The 19,145-nt window shown below is 42.4% G+C and overlaps 1 protein-coding gene across 1 annotated transcript in view; it reads left to right on the top strand.

Annotated features, from left to right (window-relative positions):
* SLC9A2 (solute carrier family 9 member A2) overlaps positions 1-19,145 on the top strand; it is a 97,574-nt gene that overhangs the window by 49,958 nt on the left and 28,471 nt on the right. The window contains exons 4-5 of the mRNA XM_036089524.2: positions 13,347-13,564; positions 13,963-14,165. Coding sequence (XP_035945417.2) covers positions 13,347-13,564; positions 13,963-14,165 — 421 coding nt within the window. The remainder of the gene's footprint in view (positions 1-13,346; positions 13,565-13,962; positions 14,166-19,145) is intronic.

Raw genomic sequence — 19,145 nt, 5'->3', positions numbered from 1 at the left:
GGAGGGGAGGACAGGGGGACCAAGATGGTAGCCTTAGATCTCTGGTTCTGTGACCTCTTCTCTTTTCATTGGCTCATTATACCTTCTATTGCCTTGGCAAATCAAAGCTTTATTTTTGATTTTGGTGTATGCCTTCACTTGTGACTCTGGCCAAAACTGACCTCTCTAAAGTCTTACATGACCACCTCAAACAAAAATGCTAAATGGTGGGGCTTTGGGAGGACATAGTAAAATAAGGCAGGAAATTAGTTAAATAATAAGAAAATATATCATATCTCCCTTAATTTTCTGGGCACATTCAGGGAACAATAAAAACAAACAAATGAAAAGCTTATTATTTTTTATTACCAGTCACATGTCTTTTATTTCCTTTTGTACAACTTTGCCTAAAATGTAGGGTAAAACTAGAAAAGGCAGAAGGAAATTTGAAATTATAAACTTTTCCCCCAGCTTTATAATTGACATGTGTAAGTTTAAGGTATACAACATGATGACTTAATATATGTATATACTGCAAAATTATTACCATAATTAGATTAGTTAACACATCCATCACCGCATGTAGTGACCCTTGTGTGTGTGTGTGTGGTGAGAACTTTTAAGATCTATTCTCTTAGCAACTTTCAAGTATGTGATACTGTATTAACTATAGTCACCTTGCTGTACATTAAATCCCATAACTTATTCATCTTATAGGGGAAGTTTGTACACTTGGCCACCTTTACCCATTTCCCTCATCTCCTCCCCACTATGAACTCTCCCTACTCTCTGCTCCTGATAATTACTAGTCTACTCTCTTGTTTCTATGTTGTTTTTTTTTTTTAAGTTTTAATTTATTTGAGAGAGAGAGAGAAAGGGCAGGGGGAGGAACAGAGGGAGAGGGACAAGCAGACTCTGCACTGAGTGTAGAGCCTGACGTGGGGTTCGATCTCATGACCCTGAGATCATGACCCGAGCTGAAACCAAGAGTTGGACGCTTAATTGACTGAGCCACCCAGGTGCCCCTATGACTTTTTTTTTTTAAATAAAGGTTTTATTTATTAGAGAGCACAAGCAGGGGGAGCGGTAGGCAGAGGGAGAGTGAGAAGCAGGCTCCCCCCTGAGCAGGGAGCCCAACCAGGGGGCTCAATCCCAGGACCTTAGGATCATGACCTGAGCTGAAGGCAGACGCTCAACCGACTGAACCACCCAGGCGCCCTATGACTTTGTTTGTTTAGATCCCCCACATGAGTGAGATCATGCAGTATTTGTCCAGAGTAGTGTTAAGTGATTGATGAAATTACTTGGATTTATTTTTATGGTTTAAACTGTTTAATTAAATAGGTTCAACTCATGACCTCTAGCATTTGCTTGGTTTTTGTGAAGAAAGAGCAGAACCAGTGGCCTGTTAGTTTTTCCCTGGGTGCTGTCCAGCATGGTGACCATCAGCGACATGTGGCTTTTGAGTACTTAAAATGTGGCTAGTCTAAATTGAGAGGTGCTCTAAGTTTAAAATATACACTAGATTTTTAAGATTTAGTAGGAAAAGACTGTAGAAACTCCAATTAATGATTTTTATATTGATTCCATGTTGACATGACAATAAATTAGATTTGTTGAGGTAAATGAATATATTATGAAAATTAAACTCTTCAGTTTCTTTTTACACTTTTAATCATGACTACTAGGAAGTTTAAAATACAAATACGGCTTGTATTATATTTCTGTTAGACAGCATTGTTCTCTAGCACTCACTGTTAGTTTTTGCTATTTGGATATTCGAAGACTTGTTGAAATACGTTTTCTTCCCTCTGATGAAGTAAAAGAAAAAAAATAGGGCATGAAAAATGGAGAAAAAAACAGAACAGAAATGCATTCCCTTCATCGATGTTAATCATGCTGTTTATAAGGAACATTTCTTTGAGAGTAGGGGAGGTTAGAAAACGAGAGAGGAATAACTGAAGGGAGGGGCAGAAGCCACTGGGAACAAAGGCAAAACATTGCCCAAGATCCACATTTAGGGGTTTTGATATAAACTCTTCAAAACCTAGCTGAGGGACGGGACTCTCCCTGATACAAAGTTTTCATTGCTATAGGAATGAGCGAAGTCCATTAAAAGAGATTCTCTGGGGTTGGGTAGTTTGTATTTTTCACAGACTGAAATTATAATTATTCAGTGTTCAAGATAATATATTTTCATGCCTCATAAGTAAAAGAACATTAAAAACATGATCATAATCATCTGTATGGGGAATATCATTCATACAGTCCATGAATTCTCAACCTCATGAGTGGTATATGATTTAGTTACACAGTTGGTAATTAGGTATTTTCAGGTATGGTAAGAATGCAGGAAATAGCATATGGGATATTTTGTAGTAGTTCCTGAAAACGGTATAAAAATGAAAAAGAGCTGACATGATAAATGCCACGATAAGAGAGCTTCATTTTGGGGTGCCTGGGTGGCTTAGTCAGTTAAGCATCTGGCTCTTGATTTTGGCTCGGGTCATGATCTCAGGGTCGTGAGATCGAGCCCTGTATGGGGCTCTGTGCTGGGTGTGGAGCCTGCTTAAGATTCACTTTCTGCCTTTCCCTCCGTCCCTCCCCCCTCCTCCCTCTCCCTCTATCTTTCTTTCTTCTCTCTCTCTCAAAAAGTGTTTCATTTTGTGAAATGCATTTTATGGATTTCTTTTTAGGAACAAATGAATAAAGCGATATAATTTGGGGTCTGCCTCACTGAAGGGCTTTGGTGTCTCCTTGGGTGTGTCATTGTCACGCACTCTTATTCAGGGAACAAATTTGGTGTTTGCCTGCTAAATGTAAATTACGTGAAACTTTAACAATTTGCTCCTGAATTAAGAACGCCTTCCCTGAGATCTCTTTGAAGAATGGAGGTTCTGGATAATAACCAGTAACTGGATAATACTGGTTTTGCTCTTGTTTTGCTCTTTTTGACTGTTTCTTAACTATTCTTTGTGGGTTTTATGTAAAAATGATGATGTCATTGCATCACTAGGTTACTCTTAGTCCTGAACTTACTCTTTAAAGTAGCATTTTCTTCTTTCAGACTTTCAGGTAAAAGGAATTGCAGTAATAAGTAAAGGCTAAAATTATTTCCTAGTAATACATAGGCCAAAATGTAAACAACAAGATTGTAAATCAGAAATGTCAATATTGTGTAATTGCTGAGAAATAATTACCTTTTTTGTTTCAATGAAAATCTTGTCAGAAAACTGGCACTGAAGGGATGCATACAGGTACCGCCCAGCTAGTACTTCTGAGTAGGACGCCAGCCTTTGGACACATGGCAGAAGCCAATGCGCCATTCCCTTCGTCAGGGAGTTCAGCTATGGGAGTCAGGGTTTGCTCTTTCAAGAACAGGATAGGTGACCTAAGGAAAACCTCTTTCTCCTTCACCTCGCTTTAAAAACGTTAGTTTACTTCTAAACAGTTCTCTGTGGGGGGAGGAAGCTAGCCTGGTGTGAACCCAGAGTCTTGCTCTGTTGGTTTCTTTGGCATAGGGAAGCTGTGAGTCGCTCCTCTGGATGCTGTAGTATGTTCTCTCAGTGTGCCTGCTCCCTCTGCTGCCACTTTTCCCTTACATCAATCAGACCTCAGGGCTTTTTTTGATGTTCCCAGGGGACCTGGCCAAGTGGCCAAGATTCTTTTCCCCACGTGCACCCTCACAGTTAATCCCCAGCTATTTGAGGTAAGTCGAGTCACCCGGGGTCTTTGCAAGCAGGAGCCCAGCTCAGACAGTAGAGGGAGGTTCTGTGTGAGCAAGGGAAACCCAAATCAAACCAGATTATTGGTTACTCAGTGAAACCCAAATCAAGCCAGAGTTACTGGCTCGCAGAAATGAATTCTTGATGAGGGCAGGTGTTAGATTTGGCCTTGGGGTGGTGGGACCCCAGGCCGGAACCACCTCTCTCTCTGTCTCTCTTTCTCTGTGTCTCATCTTCCTCTGTGTGATGGCTTCCTTCTGATCTCTAAAACATCAGACAAAACATCAGCCCCTCGTCAAAAGAAATTTCAAAGGAAGGATTGTGATTGGCTCAGGGATTTGAAGAACTGTGATTGGCTCGGACTGTGTCACACGACCAGCCCGGCAGCATGAGAAGCACCAGAAGGCAGTCAAGTTACATTTACGTCGCGACCTGCCTCGCAGTCTGTGTGGACTACCAGTTAGCGAGGAAAGTTTAGTACTTTACAGTAGAGTAGCGTGAGGGTTGGACTGGTGATAGGCTGAGCTGAAGCTTCAGGGATGAAGAGAAGAACGCTGTGTGTCGAGGGTGGCGTGTGGCCGAGGGCTCACAGGCGAAAAGCTCTGCTACCTCCAGGGAAGCGAACCTCAGCCTGGCGAGAAAGGTGGTAGGTGGTAATTCCTGCCCTGTGTTGTTCTGTAGGCAGTCGGGAACTTTGGAAGCTTTGAGCAAAGAGGAGACACCACTGTGTTTCTGTTCCTCAGTGAGGATTGGAGTGCCTCCGAAGCTTTCTTATGCCATCACCCAGAAAACTGAGAGTGTTTCCAGAGCACAGCTGGAGGTCACGACCTCAGGCTTGCTGGAAGCCCCCAGCGCTGGGGCATGGCTGTCTGGGCAGCAGGAGAGGGAAGAGCTGCTAGCAACAGGGTGAAGGAGCCTAGGTGGAGACTTGCCAGGAAAAGAATGTGTGCGGAGTCCTGCGCACAAGACTTCCACCCAGGCAAGAGAAGATGGAGCCTGTTCCCAGAACCAAGTAATGGAAATTGGGAGAAGGGAAGGAGAAAATAGGTGGCAAAGTATAATTAAGTCCTCACATCTCATGTTGGCCCTTATTTTCAGACTTCAATAAAATTGTGAACAAAATGATTCAAGTTTCAGCTCTTTTCCCTCATTCATTCTTCCTCTCCTGAACCCTCTGCCTATAACCCCTCTTGCTTTCCTCAACCTTGGAGGTATTTAGGAATCACCTGGAAAGATGGTTTACATATACAGAACCCCAGGCCCCAGCAGAGATTCTGATTCCATAGGTCTGGGATGGGGCCCAGGCATATGCATTTTTCCAAGGATTTCTAGGAGTTATAGAAACGCCATACTTTTACAAAAGAAGCACAAGGCCTTTGCCAACACTCTCCCACTAGAGTCGGTGGACTCTGTGGGTCCCTTGATGCTTTGTGTGTCCTCACACTACTGACAGTGAATTGTGATTCTACACGTGTTCTCTCCACACAATCATGACTGCTTTAAGTGTCAGTGAATCACCTATAAGCATTAGTTGAATTGAGTTGAAAGCCTATAAGGAGAAGAGACAAAAGATGTGGAGAATCCATGAAATGGGCAAGACTATATGAATAATCAGGCATTTATAATAGTTTAAGTTTACTTTTCTTGGTATTTTAAGAAAAGTGGTTCAGTTTTTGTGCTTGGATCCTCTCTTAAAAACAAACCTTGGGGGGCCCTGGGTGGCTCAGTTGGTTAAGGGTCCAACTCTTGATTTTGGCTCAGGTCATGATCTCAGGGTTGGGTTATGAGATCAAGCCCGTTGTCAGGCTCTGTGCTTGACCTGGAGACTCCTTAAGATTCCCTCTCTCCCTCTGCCCCTACTTCCACCCAGCTCCGATGCTCTTGCTCTCTCAAAAAAACAAAACAAAAACAAATTTTGTTCGCATTTTCTCGTATGTCAAACTCCCTCTTTTCTTGGTTGTTAGGTGTCCTAGAAGAGGCAATCCATTATATGGTAATGGTGAATTCTGAGTATTATATGGTAAATTCATGCCCTGGAATAATTAATCTCACATGAGTGAATACTTTATTCTGAGAGCATGCAGTTCACCCTGAGTCACCACAAGACCTGGCTGTAATCAATACAGAGAAAGCTTTTTAATTGTCCTTCATCATTGCTAGTATTTGACACTGAGGGGTGGAATATGCCTTCACATCTGGCAAAGTCTTTATTGAGAATATGCAACTACTGTTTGGACTGTATTTGTCTACAATTGGATCCATACTTTTTCAGTTCACACTGAAGAGATAGAATGGGAGCAAAAGAATTTTGCAACATTCTTCTTACCTGTTTAACTCAAATCCTAAGCCGTTCAGATTACAGAAAATGTCTCCAAACCTGGGAATGGAAATTAGAGAATTGACCACTCCTTAAAAAAAAGAAAACGAAAGCACTTGTACTTAGTAACTGAATTCACTGAGGCATGGTGTCACCATATGTACATAAACACAGACAGGATATATATTTTTTATCTTCACAACCAGAAATCCTCTGTCACCACCTGCCTTCAGTACTGATGTTGGTCCTTTTGGTTCTACAGATCACAGCCATCTAAATGAAAGGTTCTAGACCTTCATTAAACTAATCTCAGCCAGGATTATTTGACCATGCATCTTGGTACCATGACATGTAGGCAACCACGGTAAGCATGGATAAGCACTAGCCCTGCTCTTTCAGAGCGTACATTCTGGTAGAAGGAACTGAACATCCATGCAAGAATGGCTTCATGGACTGCTAAGATGGAGTCATGGAATAGTACAGAGAAAAGTGTTTGTTGGAATTTTTCTCTTCAGAAATTGTCAAATGACAGATCATTTAAATACAAAGTCTGTTTTTCCTCTGGAAGACTCTGTTGAGATTGTATTAGCTGGCATGAATTTCTTGTATGCTGTATTTAGCATGATGTAGTGGTATATGCTGGTGACTGTAAAAACCACTAATTGCAGGGCTTTAGCTTCTCGGTCTCTAAATTGGCGATAATCACCATACATTTATGTTAAAACGTAATGTGAGGTAAAGTAATAAAGCAGAAAGAACCAGTGAATTCTATACATACCTTACCTCCATGTGGCCCCATGGAATGGAAGTAACACCTGTAAAAACACAGACATATTTTGGGATATTGTATGGACCAGGTAGGTGCTATCATGGATTTTGCAAACAAAATGACAGACCCCTGTAGGAAATGAATTGAGTCCAGCTTCTAGGTTCGTGTCCTTCCAAATCTGTTCTCCATATTTCCTTCAGAGTTATCTTTCTAAAACACAAAATCTGTCCACACCACACCACCGTCCCTATGAGCAATTCATCCATGTAGTCATTGATTCAAAACACGCTAATGACCTGCTGGACACTATGCTAAGCATTGATGACACTTTTTTTTTTCCTCATGAAACTACCAGTTGGGTTGGGGAAGTAGGTATTAATTATATGATCAAAGATAGAATCTCTCACTTTTTCCCTCCAGCCTATGGAATAAATTTGAAACTCCTTAACATAATGCACAACAGTGTCAGTTGTTATTATCTGGCCCCTAACTCCTTTCATCCTTGTCCCTTAACGTTATCATCCCTCTCTTCTCTGGCTACCAGAATCATTCCCCATTGCCCAAATATGCCAACCTGTTTCTTTCTTTCAAGCCTTTGCACATGGCCACTTCTTTTTCTTGGCTTACTTCTCCCCGCTGGCTGAGCTCTTCACTTCGCCGTGGAGATGTGGCTCAAATGGACCCTCTTCTGTGGCAGAGGTGGTGATTTCCTTCCCTGCACTCCCAACCCCATTTATGACATTTCCACTGTTCTCTCACGATGATATCTTTGGGACCCTTTCTCTCTGTGACTTTGAACCCTTGAAAGTCAAAGCTGTGTCTTACTAGCTTTTATCTTCCTAGACCCCAGCACAGAACTGCCCCCAAGTAGATGCTAAGAAAATGTTGGTTGATATTAAATTGTTCTTCATAATCATATTAGCCAAATATGGAGACTAGGAAAGAGAGAAGTGCATGGGAAGAGGGGGATGACTCAGTGACCTAGGTTAATAAAAGTAAGGTCATATTGCAAATGCTAAAGGCCAATAGTTCTATATTTGAAGGCTCTTTAGAGTTAAGAAGTTCAACTAGAGGGGCGCCTGGGTGGCACAGTTGGTTCAGCATCTTACTCATGGTTTTGGCTCAGGTGATCATCTCAGGGTCATGAGGTCCAGCCCTGCACTGGGCTCTGTGCTCAGTGCTGAGTCTGCTTCAGATTCTCTCTCCCTCTCCCTTTGCCCCTCCCACTCATGTGTGCACACACACACACTCTCTCTCTCTCTCAGGTAAATAAACCTTTAAAAAAGAAAAAAATCAACTAGAATTTTCTAAAATGTAATGAGTCTCTTTGGGTTATTATTTTGATGTGGATATTATCTCTTGCATTGATGTTCAGAATGAGAAGCCATGGATTTCAGGCCTGAAATCCCCATGGGTGTCCATGCTGATGGAGGAAGGAATCTCACTTCTCTGGAAGGGCAGTGCTACTGTGATATGCTTTGACATGACCTTATACCCAAGGACACTCCTGGCCAGGCACTTCAGACCCAGTGAGGCTGAGGACAGTCTGACACCAGCTAACACCATTCCTACCACATAAGTTTCTTGTGCTTCTTTTAGGAAAATGAAGAAGAAGCAAAGTTATGATGCCAAGAATATCCATTTAGATGATGGTCTTTGCAGAGGGGAGAGAAGGTTTCTCTTCTTCTCTACTTCTGGGAGACTGTATTGTGTTTGCCTCCCTAGTTGGTAGTTTTGTGTACTTGTGATGTTATTGCAGTGAGGGGGTTTGACTTCAGGTCAGAGTATACCACAACAAAAAACCTCTTTGCAATGAAAACACCTCCTGGCCTTTGCATTAAGCTCTACGTGACAGACCAGAACAGGGATATTTGGAACATCTGTCCCCAGCCCGTAGAGCGCATCAATGTCATAGACATGCCCAGGCTTCCTGAACGGGGCACTACCAGATGCTGAGGCCTCTGGTACCCACCCACTGGGGCCGTTCTCCCTCCAGTGTCTCACTGTGCTGGTAGGAAATAGCTTTAAGTTACAGCGAAGTGTCTGGCAGACATGAGCATCACTGCTGGTGTCATGTTCAGGACACAAAGCAATGGAAATTGATCCCATGGACATTCATGTAAAATTCATTTATTTATTTATTTTTTATTCTTACACCAAAGCTATGTTTTTCGATAATTTCTGAATACAATTTTTATTACATTGCTTACATAATGAACTGAAGATTACTCTTTACCTGTATGGTTTACCTTTTTCCCAGTGACTGACGGGAACTTGATCTTAGAGGGAAATGTTTATCACGTTCACAAAAACAATATTCTCCAGCCTTTTAAAAATCACTTTTTGAATGATAAAAATAATCCAATGCCAGGAAGGAGAGAGGGAAATAGGGGTAATATGAAAAATGGAGCAATTTCAACTGTGTAGCTCATGTTTTATTTATTAAAAAAAAATAAAGTGATTATAAAGAGCTGGGGAGTGGGTACTTTGGTGTTTATTCTCTATATTTGTCTCTAAGCTTAAATGCTTTATAATATCATTTGGAGGCACCTCTTGCATAGCATTAGAGAATTTCAGGAAGTAATATGACCATTATAATTTGTTTTTGTTACAGAGTTTTAGCTTGATAACATTTAAGAAAGGCTCCTTAGTTTGTGTTGCTGTGTATGTATCTTTTTTTTTGATAAAACACATTTTGCTTTAGATTTGTAATCAGTTTAATCAGGCTTTTGCCTTCATTATTTTATATCGGGCAAATCTTACTTTTTGAAGTCTGGTTAAAGAAAAATTAAACCAAATATGAAAGGCAAAGATGTTCAGAACCATAGTTAACAAATGGTTTTTATTGCAGTGGGGGCTGGCAAGATGCCGTACGTAGGCTTACTCAGAGAGATGCCACTTGCCATTCTGTTCTCCTCAGTCTCTCTCGCCTGCTGGTGGAGGTTCTAGTCTATGATTCGAGCCAGCGTGTCAGAGCATCTGTTAGCTTCTGTCACCAAGCACGCTTGAGCAACTCTGGCCACAATCACCTGGAGACATGCACTTGGTTGTGGCCACCACGCCAGGGAGGTGAATGCCAACAATGGTGTGATCCGCTGAATACCGGCCCCCAAAGATTCTCATCTCCAGACCCTCCTTGCAAATATATTACCTTACATGGCAGAAGGGACCTTGCAGGTGTGATTAAGTTAGAGTCTTGAGATGGGGAGATGACACTGGATAAAATCACAGGGATACCGAGGAGAGGACAGTAGGAGGAAGTCAGCCATCAGAAGGAGACATGGCCAAGGAGGCAGAGGTTGGCGTGACAGGCTCATGAGCCAAGGCACGTGAGCAGCCTCCAGACCAGAAAAAGTGAGGAACAATCTCCCCTAAAGCTTCCAGAAGGCACACAGCCTTATTAGCACCTTGATTTTAGCCCAGTGAAAGTGGTTTTAGACTGCTGACCTCTGGAAGCGTAAGATGATGAATCTGTGTGTTGTCACTAAGTCCTGGCTAATTTCTTACTGAAGCTAATACAAACAGGCTTGTACTTGAGAAAGTATGAGCAAGGGCTTGGGAGGGGAGTAAGACCTCTTCCCCATCCAAGGTGACCAGGCTCGTTGAGAGCTTGGACAGAACGAGGGTTACATCCTCAACAGTGCCGGCTTTGAGTCAGACTGCTTGAGTAAAACTCCTGGCACCACCATTTATAAGCAGTGTCGTATTGAATAAGTGGGCCTCTGCCTGCCTTTGTTCTCTCATCTGTAAAATGGGAATGCTAACAGAACTTGTTCAGAGGTTTGTAATGAGGTGAACTGACATAATCCACACAGGGTGCTTACATAGTCCCTGGCACAGAGCAGGGGTCCTATAAAAGTTGACTGTTATTATATAAGCCCTCAGCTATTCAAAGGCCTTGCCATGTGTTTGTGTTTGCTGAATTTTATTAGCTTATTTAATAAGGCACTCTTTCTTTTGGGAACCACGTGAATTATGCATTCCTCTCTCATATAAATCTCAAAAGAAGTACCCACTCATTCTGGGGCCGATGACATTGTGGCTAAATGCATGGTTCCTGACCTGGCGGGGTCTCTGTTTTCTTTTAATAGGGGCACACAAATAAATAGACATGTTGTGTGTGTGTAAGAAACAGGTCTTTTTCTTGCAATGAAATGTGTTCATGATTACCCGTTTAGGTCTTCACTCAGAGAGCCCTTAGGTCTGTGTTCTTCTGCCTATCCGTGTGCTCGCAGTAGGAGGATTTTCCTAAAATAGCAGAAATCTTCTCAGGGTAAGGAGGACTCCATGCAGCGGTTGGTGGCAAGGTGCCTTTAGGGTCGTTGTAGCTCTGAAGTTAGGAGAATGTGGAAAACTTCACAGATCATGACCAGTGGTTGGCTTATAGCATGGTGATCACTCAGTGCAAGGCAGACAGCTCACTCAAATTCTGTCTTCCTTCATTCTAGAATGCCTTCTGATAATGGAGTCCTTTGGTGCTTTCTAGTATCCATGTCTCTGTATTTTTTTATCATTTTTTTTTTCATCATGATAAGTATACTCTTTAATGCTCATCCTCTATTTCCCCCATCTGCCCACCCACCTCCCCTCTGGTAACCACCAGTTTGTTCTCTGTAGTTAAGTGTCTGTTTCTTGGTTTATCTCTTTCTCTCTCTCTCTTTTTTCCTTTGCTTGTTTGTTTCTTAAATTCCACATATGAGTGAAATTATATGGTATTTATCTTTCTCTGACTGACTTATTTTGCTTATTAGCATTATACTCTCTAGCTCAGTCCATGTCATTGCAAATGGCAAGGTTTTGTTCTTTTTTATGGCTGAATAATATTCTATTTTATGTATATACCACATCTTCTTTACCTACTCATCTATAGATGGACACTTGGGCTGCTTCCATAGTTTGGCTATTGTAAATAATGCTGCTATAAACATAGGGGTGCATATATCCCTTTGAATTAGTGTTTTTGTATTTTTTGGGTAAATACCCACTAGTGTGATTCCTGGATCATAGGTAGTTCTATTTTTAACTTTTTGAGGAACCTCCATACTGTTTTCCATGGTGGCTGCACCAGTTTGCATTCCCACCAACAGTACACGAGGGTTCCCCTTTCTCCACATCCTCACCAACATTTGTTGTTTCTTACGGTTTTGGTTTTAGCCATTCTGACAGGTGTGAGGTGGTATCTCGTTGTGGTTTTGATTTGCATTTCCCTGATGATCAGGCATGTTGAGCATCTTTTCATGTGCTTATTGGCCATCTGTATGTCATCTTTGGAGAAATGTCTGTTCATGTCTTGTGAGCATTTTTTAATTGGATTATTTGTTTTTTGGGTATTGAGTTGTATACGTTCTTTATATATTTTGGATACTAACCCTTTATTGGATATGTCATTTGCAAATATCTTCTCCCATTCAGTAGGTTGTCCTTTGGTTTGTTGATTGCTTTCTTCACTGTGCAGAGACTTTTTATTTTGATGAAGTCCCAATAGTTTTTTGTGTTTTTTTTTTTTTTTTGCTTTTATTTCCCTTGCCTCAAGACACATATCTAGAAAAATGTTGCTACAGCTGATGTCTAGTATCGGTGTCTCTTCAGATGGAACCTAGGATGAGCTGTCACCCAGTTCATACTGAATTTCCCTCTGAGGGGGCATTTGAGATGGGCAGGGGTAGCATTTCAGACAGAGAGGAGCTTATGCACACAGTAAGGCAAGAAGATAGCAAAGAGCAGGGCATGTTGGGGAAATTACAGACAGTTGAGGCATATGGTGTATACTGGGTGGAGAGGGGATAGGAGGTGAAACTGGATCTGTCCACTGAGTGAAGAGTGTAAAGATCTTCAGCCACCCAGCTTAGGAGCATGGACTTGACCCTAGAGCCCTTCCCTTACCAGAGTGTGCGCACGTGCTCTATTAAAATAGTATCATTGGAGGGGAAACCAGAGCTCTGTGGTCCCAGAGTTTTGAAGATTCGGGGGGAAACAGGAAAAGGGGTTTCTGTTCTTTAGGTGATCTCAGAGCCTATAAATACGTTGTGAATTTTCCAGAAGTGGAAACTAAGGCATTAGGATAAAGAAAGAGTAAGTAGGTCCAAGAGATACTCAGGATGAGGGGTTGAAAACAGTTGGTGACCAATGAGATGGTGGAGTGGGGGGCATGGAGGAGGTGTGGCAGGGAGAGAAGGCCAGTGAGACTACAGTTTCAAGTTTAGCATTGTAGGCAATACCTTAGCATTTTAGGCACTAGAGCAATAGAGAAAACAAAACTGGTTTTATAGGAAGATAGTGGGTTTTGAATATATTGTGGACCTGTTCTATTTGTGATGCTGACAGGTGCCGATGCCCATAGACTACAAAGCTGGGCAGAGCAGAGAAGTTCAAGCCATAGGTATTGATGAAGACTTCCAGAGATAGTGGGGTCCAATGATGCAAATCACATTCACTTATACAAATCAATCAATAATGTTACAGTGTTGGGAAGAAGGGTAGAGCCATAACTCAGCTCTTAAGTGTTGACTCTTCTATTCTGATTAGGATCGTTGTCAAGCTATATCTTTCCTTGCAGAATCACTGCTTGTGCAATGACTATGAACAAGTATGTGGAAGAAAACGTATCTCAGAAGTCGTACACCACCATCAAGTATTTCATGAAGATGCTGAGCAGCGTCAGTGAGACCCTGATCTTCATCTTCATGGGCGTGTCCACCGTTGGGAAGAACCATGAGTGGAACTGGGCCTTTGTGTGCTTCACTCTTGCCTTCTGTCTGATCTGGCGAGCGCTGGGTAATGGTGCTTGTTTCCTGAAGGAATATTCGGCAGCACTCACTAGAAGAATGGGGCTTGCTGCTTCCCATCCCTCCCCCTGGCTGCTGCTGCTTCATCTGCTTCATCTACTTCTCCCTCTCCCTCCCCGCCCCATTCCTCATGGATTCTGTTCATCCCCAAGTACCTTCATGACTTTGCCATAAGTCACACTGACGTCTCTTGGCCTCCCTGAGTTCACATTTTCACCCGTTATCCCCGAACACCAAATGCCCGAGAGCAGAGGAAAAGGGGAAAGACTGTGGGGCTTATTAGACACTTCTCCCTGTCACAGAAGCACCGAGAATGAGTTTTCCTTCCTAGTTTCATGCTCTGGCCTCACACAGTCTGTTTTCTCTGGTTTTGCTTTTCGTTCTCAGGTGTCTTTGTCCTGACTCAGGTCATCAACTGGTTCCGGACGATCCCCCTGACCTTTAAGGACCAGTTCATCATCGCCTATGGAGGGCTCCGAGGTGCCATCTGCTTTGCGCTGGTGTTTCTCCTCCCGGCTGCTGTGTTTCCCCGGAAGAAGCTGTTCATTACAGCGGCCATTGTTGTCATATTCTTTACTGTCTTCATCCTGGTGAGTAAGCTTCTCTCTCCCGGCAGAGTCTCTCTGGTTACCGGGAGGAGACAGGATCGTTCAGGCTATCATAACGGACGCCTTCCACAAGAGGCCAAGTGGTGAAGGTGTGTTGCGGCTTTGGTAATTATGATGTCAGGGAAAATGCTGCTTCCTGGTGTCACCTGATTGTGCAGGGGCCTAAGGGAATCCAATCTGGTCACTTGGCCCACACGCAGGCATTTTTATTTAAGGAAACTCAGCTTAGTGATCTAAGCTTACTACTGGAAACTTAGGAACTGAGCTCGCTAATCCTTGTCATTCGTCTAACTCTCTGACCTAGGAAATGTACTCATTAAATGCTACTTGTGTGATGACCTTCCAACAGCAGTGTGACGTTAGTTGACTGCATAGCAGTGTGTCCCTTGAAATGCTGGGATGCGTGAACACATGCTTAGTATCTGGAGGCAGAAAGTGTGGTAGGAAGAACACGGGCCTGTGTCAAGATCCTGACTTTACCAATCAGTCTCTTTAAGTTACTAAGCCAGCCCTTAGGAGATTATATTTTGCAGATACTCATTTAGTAAATATGTATTAGACTCCTGCTGTGTGCCAGGCAGTGCTTTAGGGGCTTAGGATCCATGATGAACAAAATGCAGAAATATCCCCATCCTAGATCCCAGAGGGGATGGCAGATGCTAGACACTAGACATGCTAAGTGAGTAAATTACAGAGTATATAAGAAGGTGAAAGGTGCTGTGTATCAAGAAGCAGAATAGTGAGTGAGGGGGAGTTGCAGTTCTAAATAGAATTGTCATGAAAGGCAACAGTGAAAAAAATGACATTTGAGTAAAGGCTTGTGGGGGATAGTGAAGGAATTAGCTAAGCCAAAGAACATTCCAGGCTGATAGGACCAAAGGTATGCAGGCAGTATGTTCCTGGCCAGTGTGGCTGGAGGGATGGGGATGAACACAGTGAGGGAGACCCTAGGGTCCTAGATAGGATAAGGCCACACAGGCCCATGTAGGGGCTGGCTCTTCTCCAAGTGGAATGGAAGCCTTTGGGTTCTGTGCAGAAGCCTGATGTGTTTTTGACTTACTTTGTAAAAGAATCACCCTGGACACTGAAGAATAGTCTGCTAAGAGGACAGGATAGACTTGGGAAATGTAGTGTGGAGACCAGTGCAGTCACCAAGCAGACTGGTGCCGAGAAGGAATGAGATCCTCGACATCATGAAGGTGGAACCTACAGGATCCCCAGTGGGTTAGACATGGGTGTGAGAGAAAGAGCCATCCCTGAGGACTCCAGGGCTTCTGGTCCAAGCGGCTGGGAGGACAGACTTCCCCTCACATGAGAAGGGAAGGGTGTGGATGAAGGGATGAGACTTGGTTACAAGCATGCCCGCTTAGGTGTGCCGATTAGACCTACAAGCAGGGAGATGAGTAGGCAGCAGGGTACTGGGTCTGGAGTTCAGGAGACAGCTGAGAGCTGACGTTTGAAGCACTGAAACTGGACAGGATGGTCAAGGGAGTGAATATATATCAAAGAAGCCAGTACACAGGACCAAGAACTGGTTTCTAGGGCAGCCCAACCTTAAGACACTGGGGAGAAGAGGAAGGCAGCCAAGGAGCCTGAGGGCAAGTGATAATGACAAAGGGGGAAAACCAGGAGGTAGTTTCTATTTATTTATTTATTTATTTATAGGAGGTACTTTTTATTTATTTATTCTTTGTTTTAAAGATTTATTTATTAGAGAGAGACTGAGAGAGAGAGAGAGAGACACCAGGGGTGGGGGAGGGACAGAGAAGGAGAGAGAAGGACAAGCAAACTCCACACTGAGTGCAGAGCCAGACGCGGGGCTCCATCTCAGGACCCTGAGATCACGACCTGAGCTGAACAAAACCAAGAGTCTGGTACTTAACTGACTGCCCAACCCAGGCACCCCTTTAGGAGGTACTTTAAAAAAAAAAAAAATGTTTAACAGTTCATCACAGAATGCTTTCTAGGTGCCTGACTCAGATCTAAGCTCTCTTTATATGATCACATTTATTCCTCATAACAATTCTATGGCACAGAAGTCTAGGAGTCACTGTTATTATTGCCATATTACAGAATTACAGATGAGGACACTGAGGCAATGAGCCTGTGCGTCAGTGCCTCTCCCACGTCTACACAGATAGTAAAATGTGAAACAGGAACCAGTTTAATGTTAACTCTAAATGAAGTGCATAATAAGAGTTCAGTATTGTAACTCGCTGTGCCCCTCCTCCTTCCACTGATCAGTTCCCCAAAAAGCAGTGCATCCTTCATCCATTCACACCTCCCAGGGCTGGCGACAGTGGGTTGTCCTATGTGAGGAATCCTGGAGAAGAATGCCTCGGGAGCGCCTGTCCTAAGTCAAGAAGTGGCCACTTCCTGTTATTGTCTTTGTCACCAGCACCTTCCTACTGCTGGTACCCATCAGTGATGGCTTTCTTGTGCCAGGAACTCAGACAAGGCCTTTTCCATATGTATTATCTCATTTCATTCCTCACAACAGACCTTTGAGAATGAGCCCCGTGACAGAAGCTGAACTTGAGCCTAGGACTCTGACCCACAGACGAGCTCAGACCTACTGAGCTCCGTTGACTTCACTCAGAAGATATTATTGACCAGGTCATGGTTAGTAACAGTTTCAGTTATAGTAATACATGCTAGTTTTGGTTCAAATATCCCATGTCCTTCTTAAACTCAGGGAGACACCTGGGTGTAGAGGAGAAGCGAATGCTCTTGTCTCTATCTTTTTATTAAAGAGTTTATAGGATCCTTGTAAAAAGTCATCCAATTTGCTACTCCCACATTTTACCTGAGGCAAAATTGTGCATTGAATTCATTTTGCCTTGAGCCTTTTAATCTCTCGGGAGAATCCTAGGGCAGCAGGCTTGAGGGGAAAAGTCAGGCAGGGGTGAGTGACTCACCGCCCTCTCCTAGGCCAGCTGCCCTGTCCTTTAGCACTCCCCGCGAGCCCTGCCAGGGCTTAGTCAGTGTTCTGGACTCCTCCGTGCTCGCAGAACTTAAGGTGTCAAATACAAAAATAGAACCATGTCAGTCTAGTGTAACTAGGAACTGGGTCATTTGGAGATGAATATATCAGCTGCTGTTATCCACACAAGTGTTTCTCAGATATCTACAGTGTAGAAGTGGCCCCCTCCCCCAACATCATGGACACGTGCATTTGTAAAATCCAATAAAAAATGACAAAATAGGAAGATGTAATTCAGGAGAGCACATACAAAAGACAAGCTCAAATTTTTTAGTTAGTAGATTCAACAGAGACATAAAATGACATTTCTACAATCAGAACAAACATAGCATACATAGGAAAAAGGAAAGTATTGCAGAAAGGTATACTATTATTCAATGCATATGTGGACATAGGTGATTAATATAGAGTCTTGTTATTATACTCATATATCTTGGCTTTTGGGAATTGTAAATCAACCAAAAGATATAGGTGAAATTTAGATTCCCCATCTTCAAAGCCTACACACCCACTTTGAATGAATAGCATGTATAGCAATATTTAACAGAATTTTTGATGTGACAGATGAAAAATCAGAGGCCACAGACAGAATAGTCTAGATTTATTGGCTATATTTGGTATTGTAAGCATATCAAATTTACCTTTCAGAGATTTTGGGGGGGTCAGTATTTGGAGTCTATAAGCATACATCATGAGCAGTCTTCTCCTCCGATTAGGTTTAAGACTAACCTGGTGAAGCTCTCTCTGATGCCCGTGGGGACGTGGAATTTCTGTAGTTCCATCCATACTGTAATCTTCCTGCCACTGTTGTCTGGCCCACCCTTTTGTGTGCACAGATTGGAGACTAATGACCTGCTCTTAAGTGGTTCTGGGTTATGAACACACACGTTCACACCCACACAAACACACACATACTCCCTTCAGAAAGGATCTTTTTTTCCAGAATACATCAATAATTAAGGAACTCAGGGAAAGAATCCTGAAAGAAAATACTTATGGGTTATAAACATAGTAGAAACAATTAATTATAATCTATGCATAATATTTGCCTTCTGATTAAGGGCTATGCATTCTTTTTCAAGTGACAACTTTTATGTTGATGGATCTATCATTCAACTTCTAAGTGTCTTTCCCCTTTATTTCAACATGTCTTGTATGATGAGCTCTTCCATCCCTAATACTGTTGAGTTAGCACTATCTTCTAAAATAGAATTCCATGTGACATATGGTTTATTATCTGACACCTAGACTTATAATGAGAATTTTAACATTCTTTGAATCATGCTGATAATTAGGAAAGTAGCCTCTTGATGAAGCATATTAACATGTTACCAGAATACAGTCTTGCTTGTGGAATATTGAATGAGTAAACAATTCTGATTCCTTGCTCATGTGAATTCTTTTTCTTTCAGATAAGATTGGTAATATTACATAAAATATAAGCTGTCTCTCATTTTAAAATTATATTTGAGATTGGGCGCGAGGTAGAGTCTAGTAGTAGAAAGCACAGACGTTGGAGTAAGGCTGTCCTGGGTTAAACTTCTGGTTGATATTCTGATAGTTATTGTCTAGAACAGCCTCTGGATAATGGTACCTCCCTCCCAGGCAGTAGAGAAGAAATTTGTATGTAAACATAGTACTTGATGATTTAACCTGATGATTTGCTGTTTTAATTATAACATTAAGTAAAATGGCTATAGAAGTAAGAAAAACAATGCCCTTTGATGTACATATCTTTTCTTTGAAAAGAAAAATGATTGCAGAACAACTAACAATCTGGTTATTATTTAATAAATCCCTATGATCATAAGCAGATCCTCTGAATTCTGGAAATCCATCAGTGGTTATCTAGAAGCCCATCAGGTAGCAAGGTTGACTGGAATTCAAAAGAGGACAGTCTCTTTCTGCCTCCACCACAGATCCATGTTGTGTCTATTGTAAGTCATTGTCTAGAACTGTGAAGCGTCTGGGATTTTACC

This window comes from Halichoerus grypus, chromosome 10 (assembly GCF_964656455.1).
Source record: "Halichoerus grypus chromosome 10, mHalGry1.hap1.1, whole genome shotgun sequence".
Classification (NCBI taxonomy): Eukaryota; Metazoa; Chordata; class Mammalia; order Carnivora; family Phocidae; genus Halichoerus; species Halichoerus grypus.
Note: the sequence above shows the minus strand (reverse complement) of the source record. Positions and strands in the feature narration are given on the sequence as shown.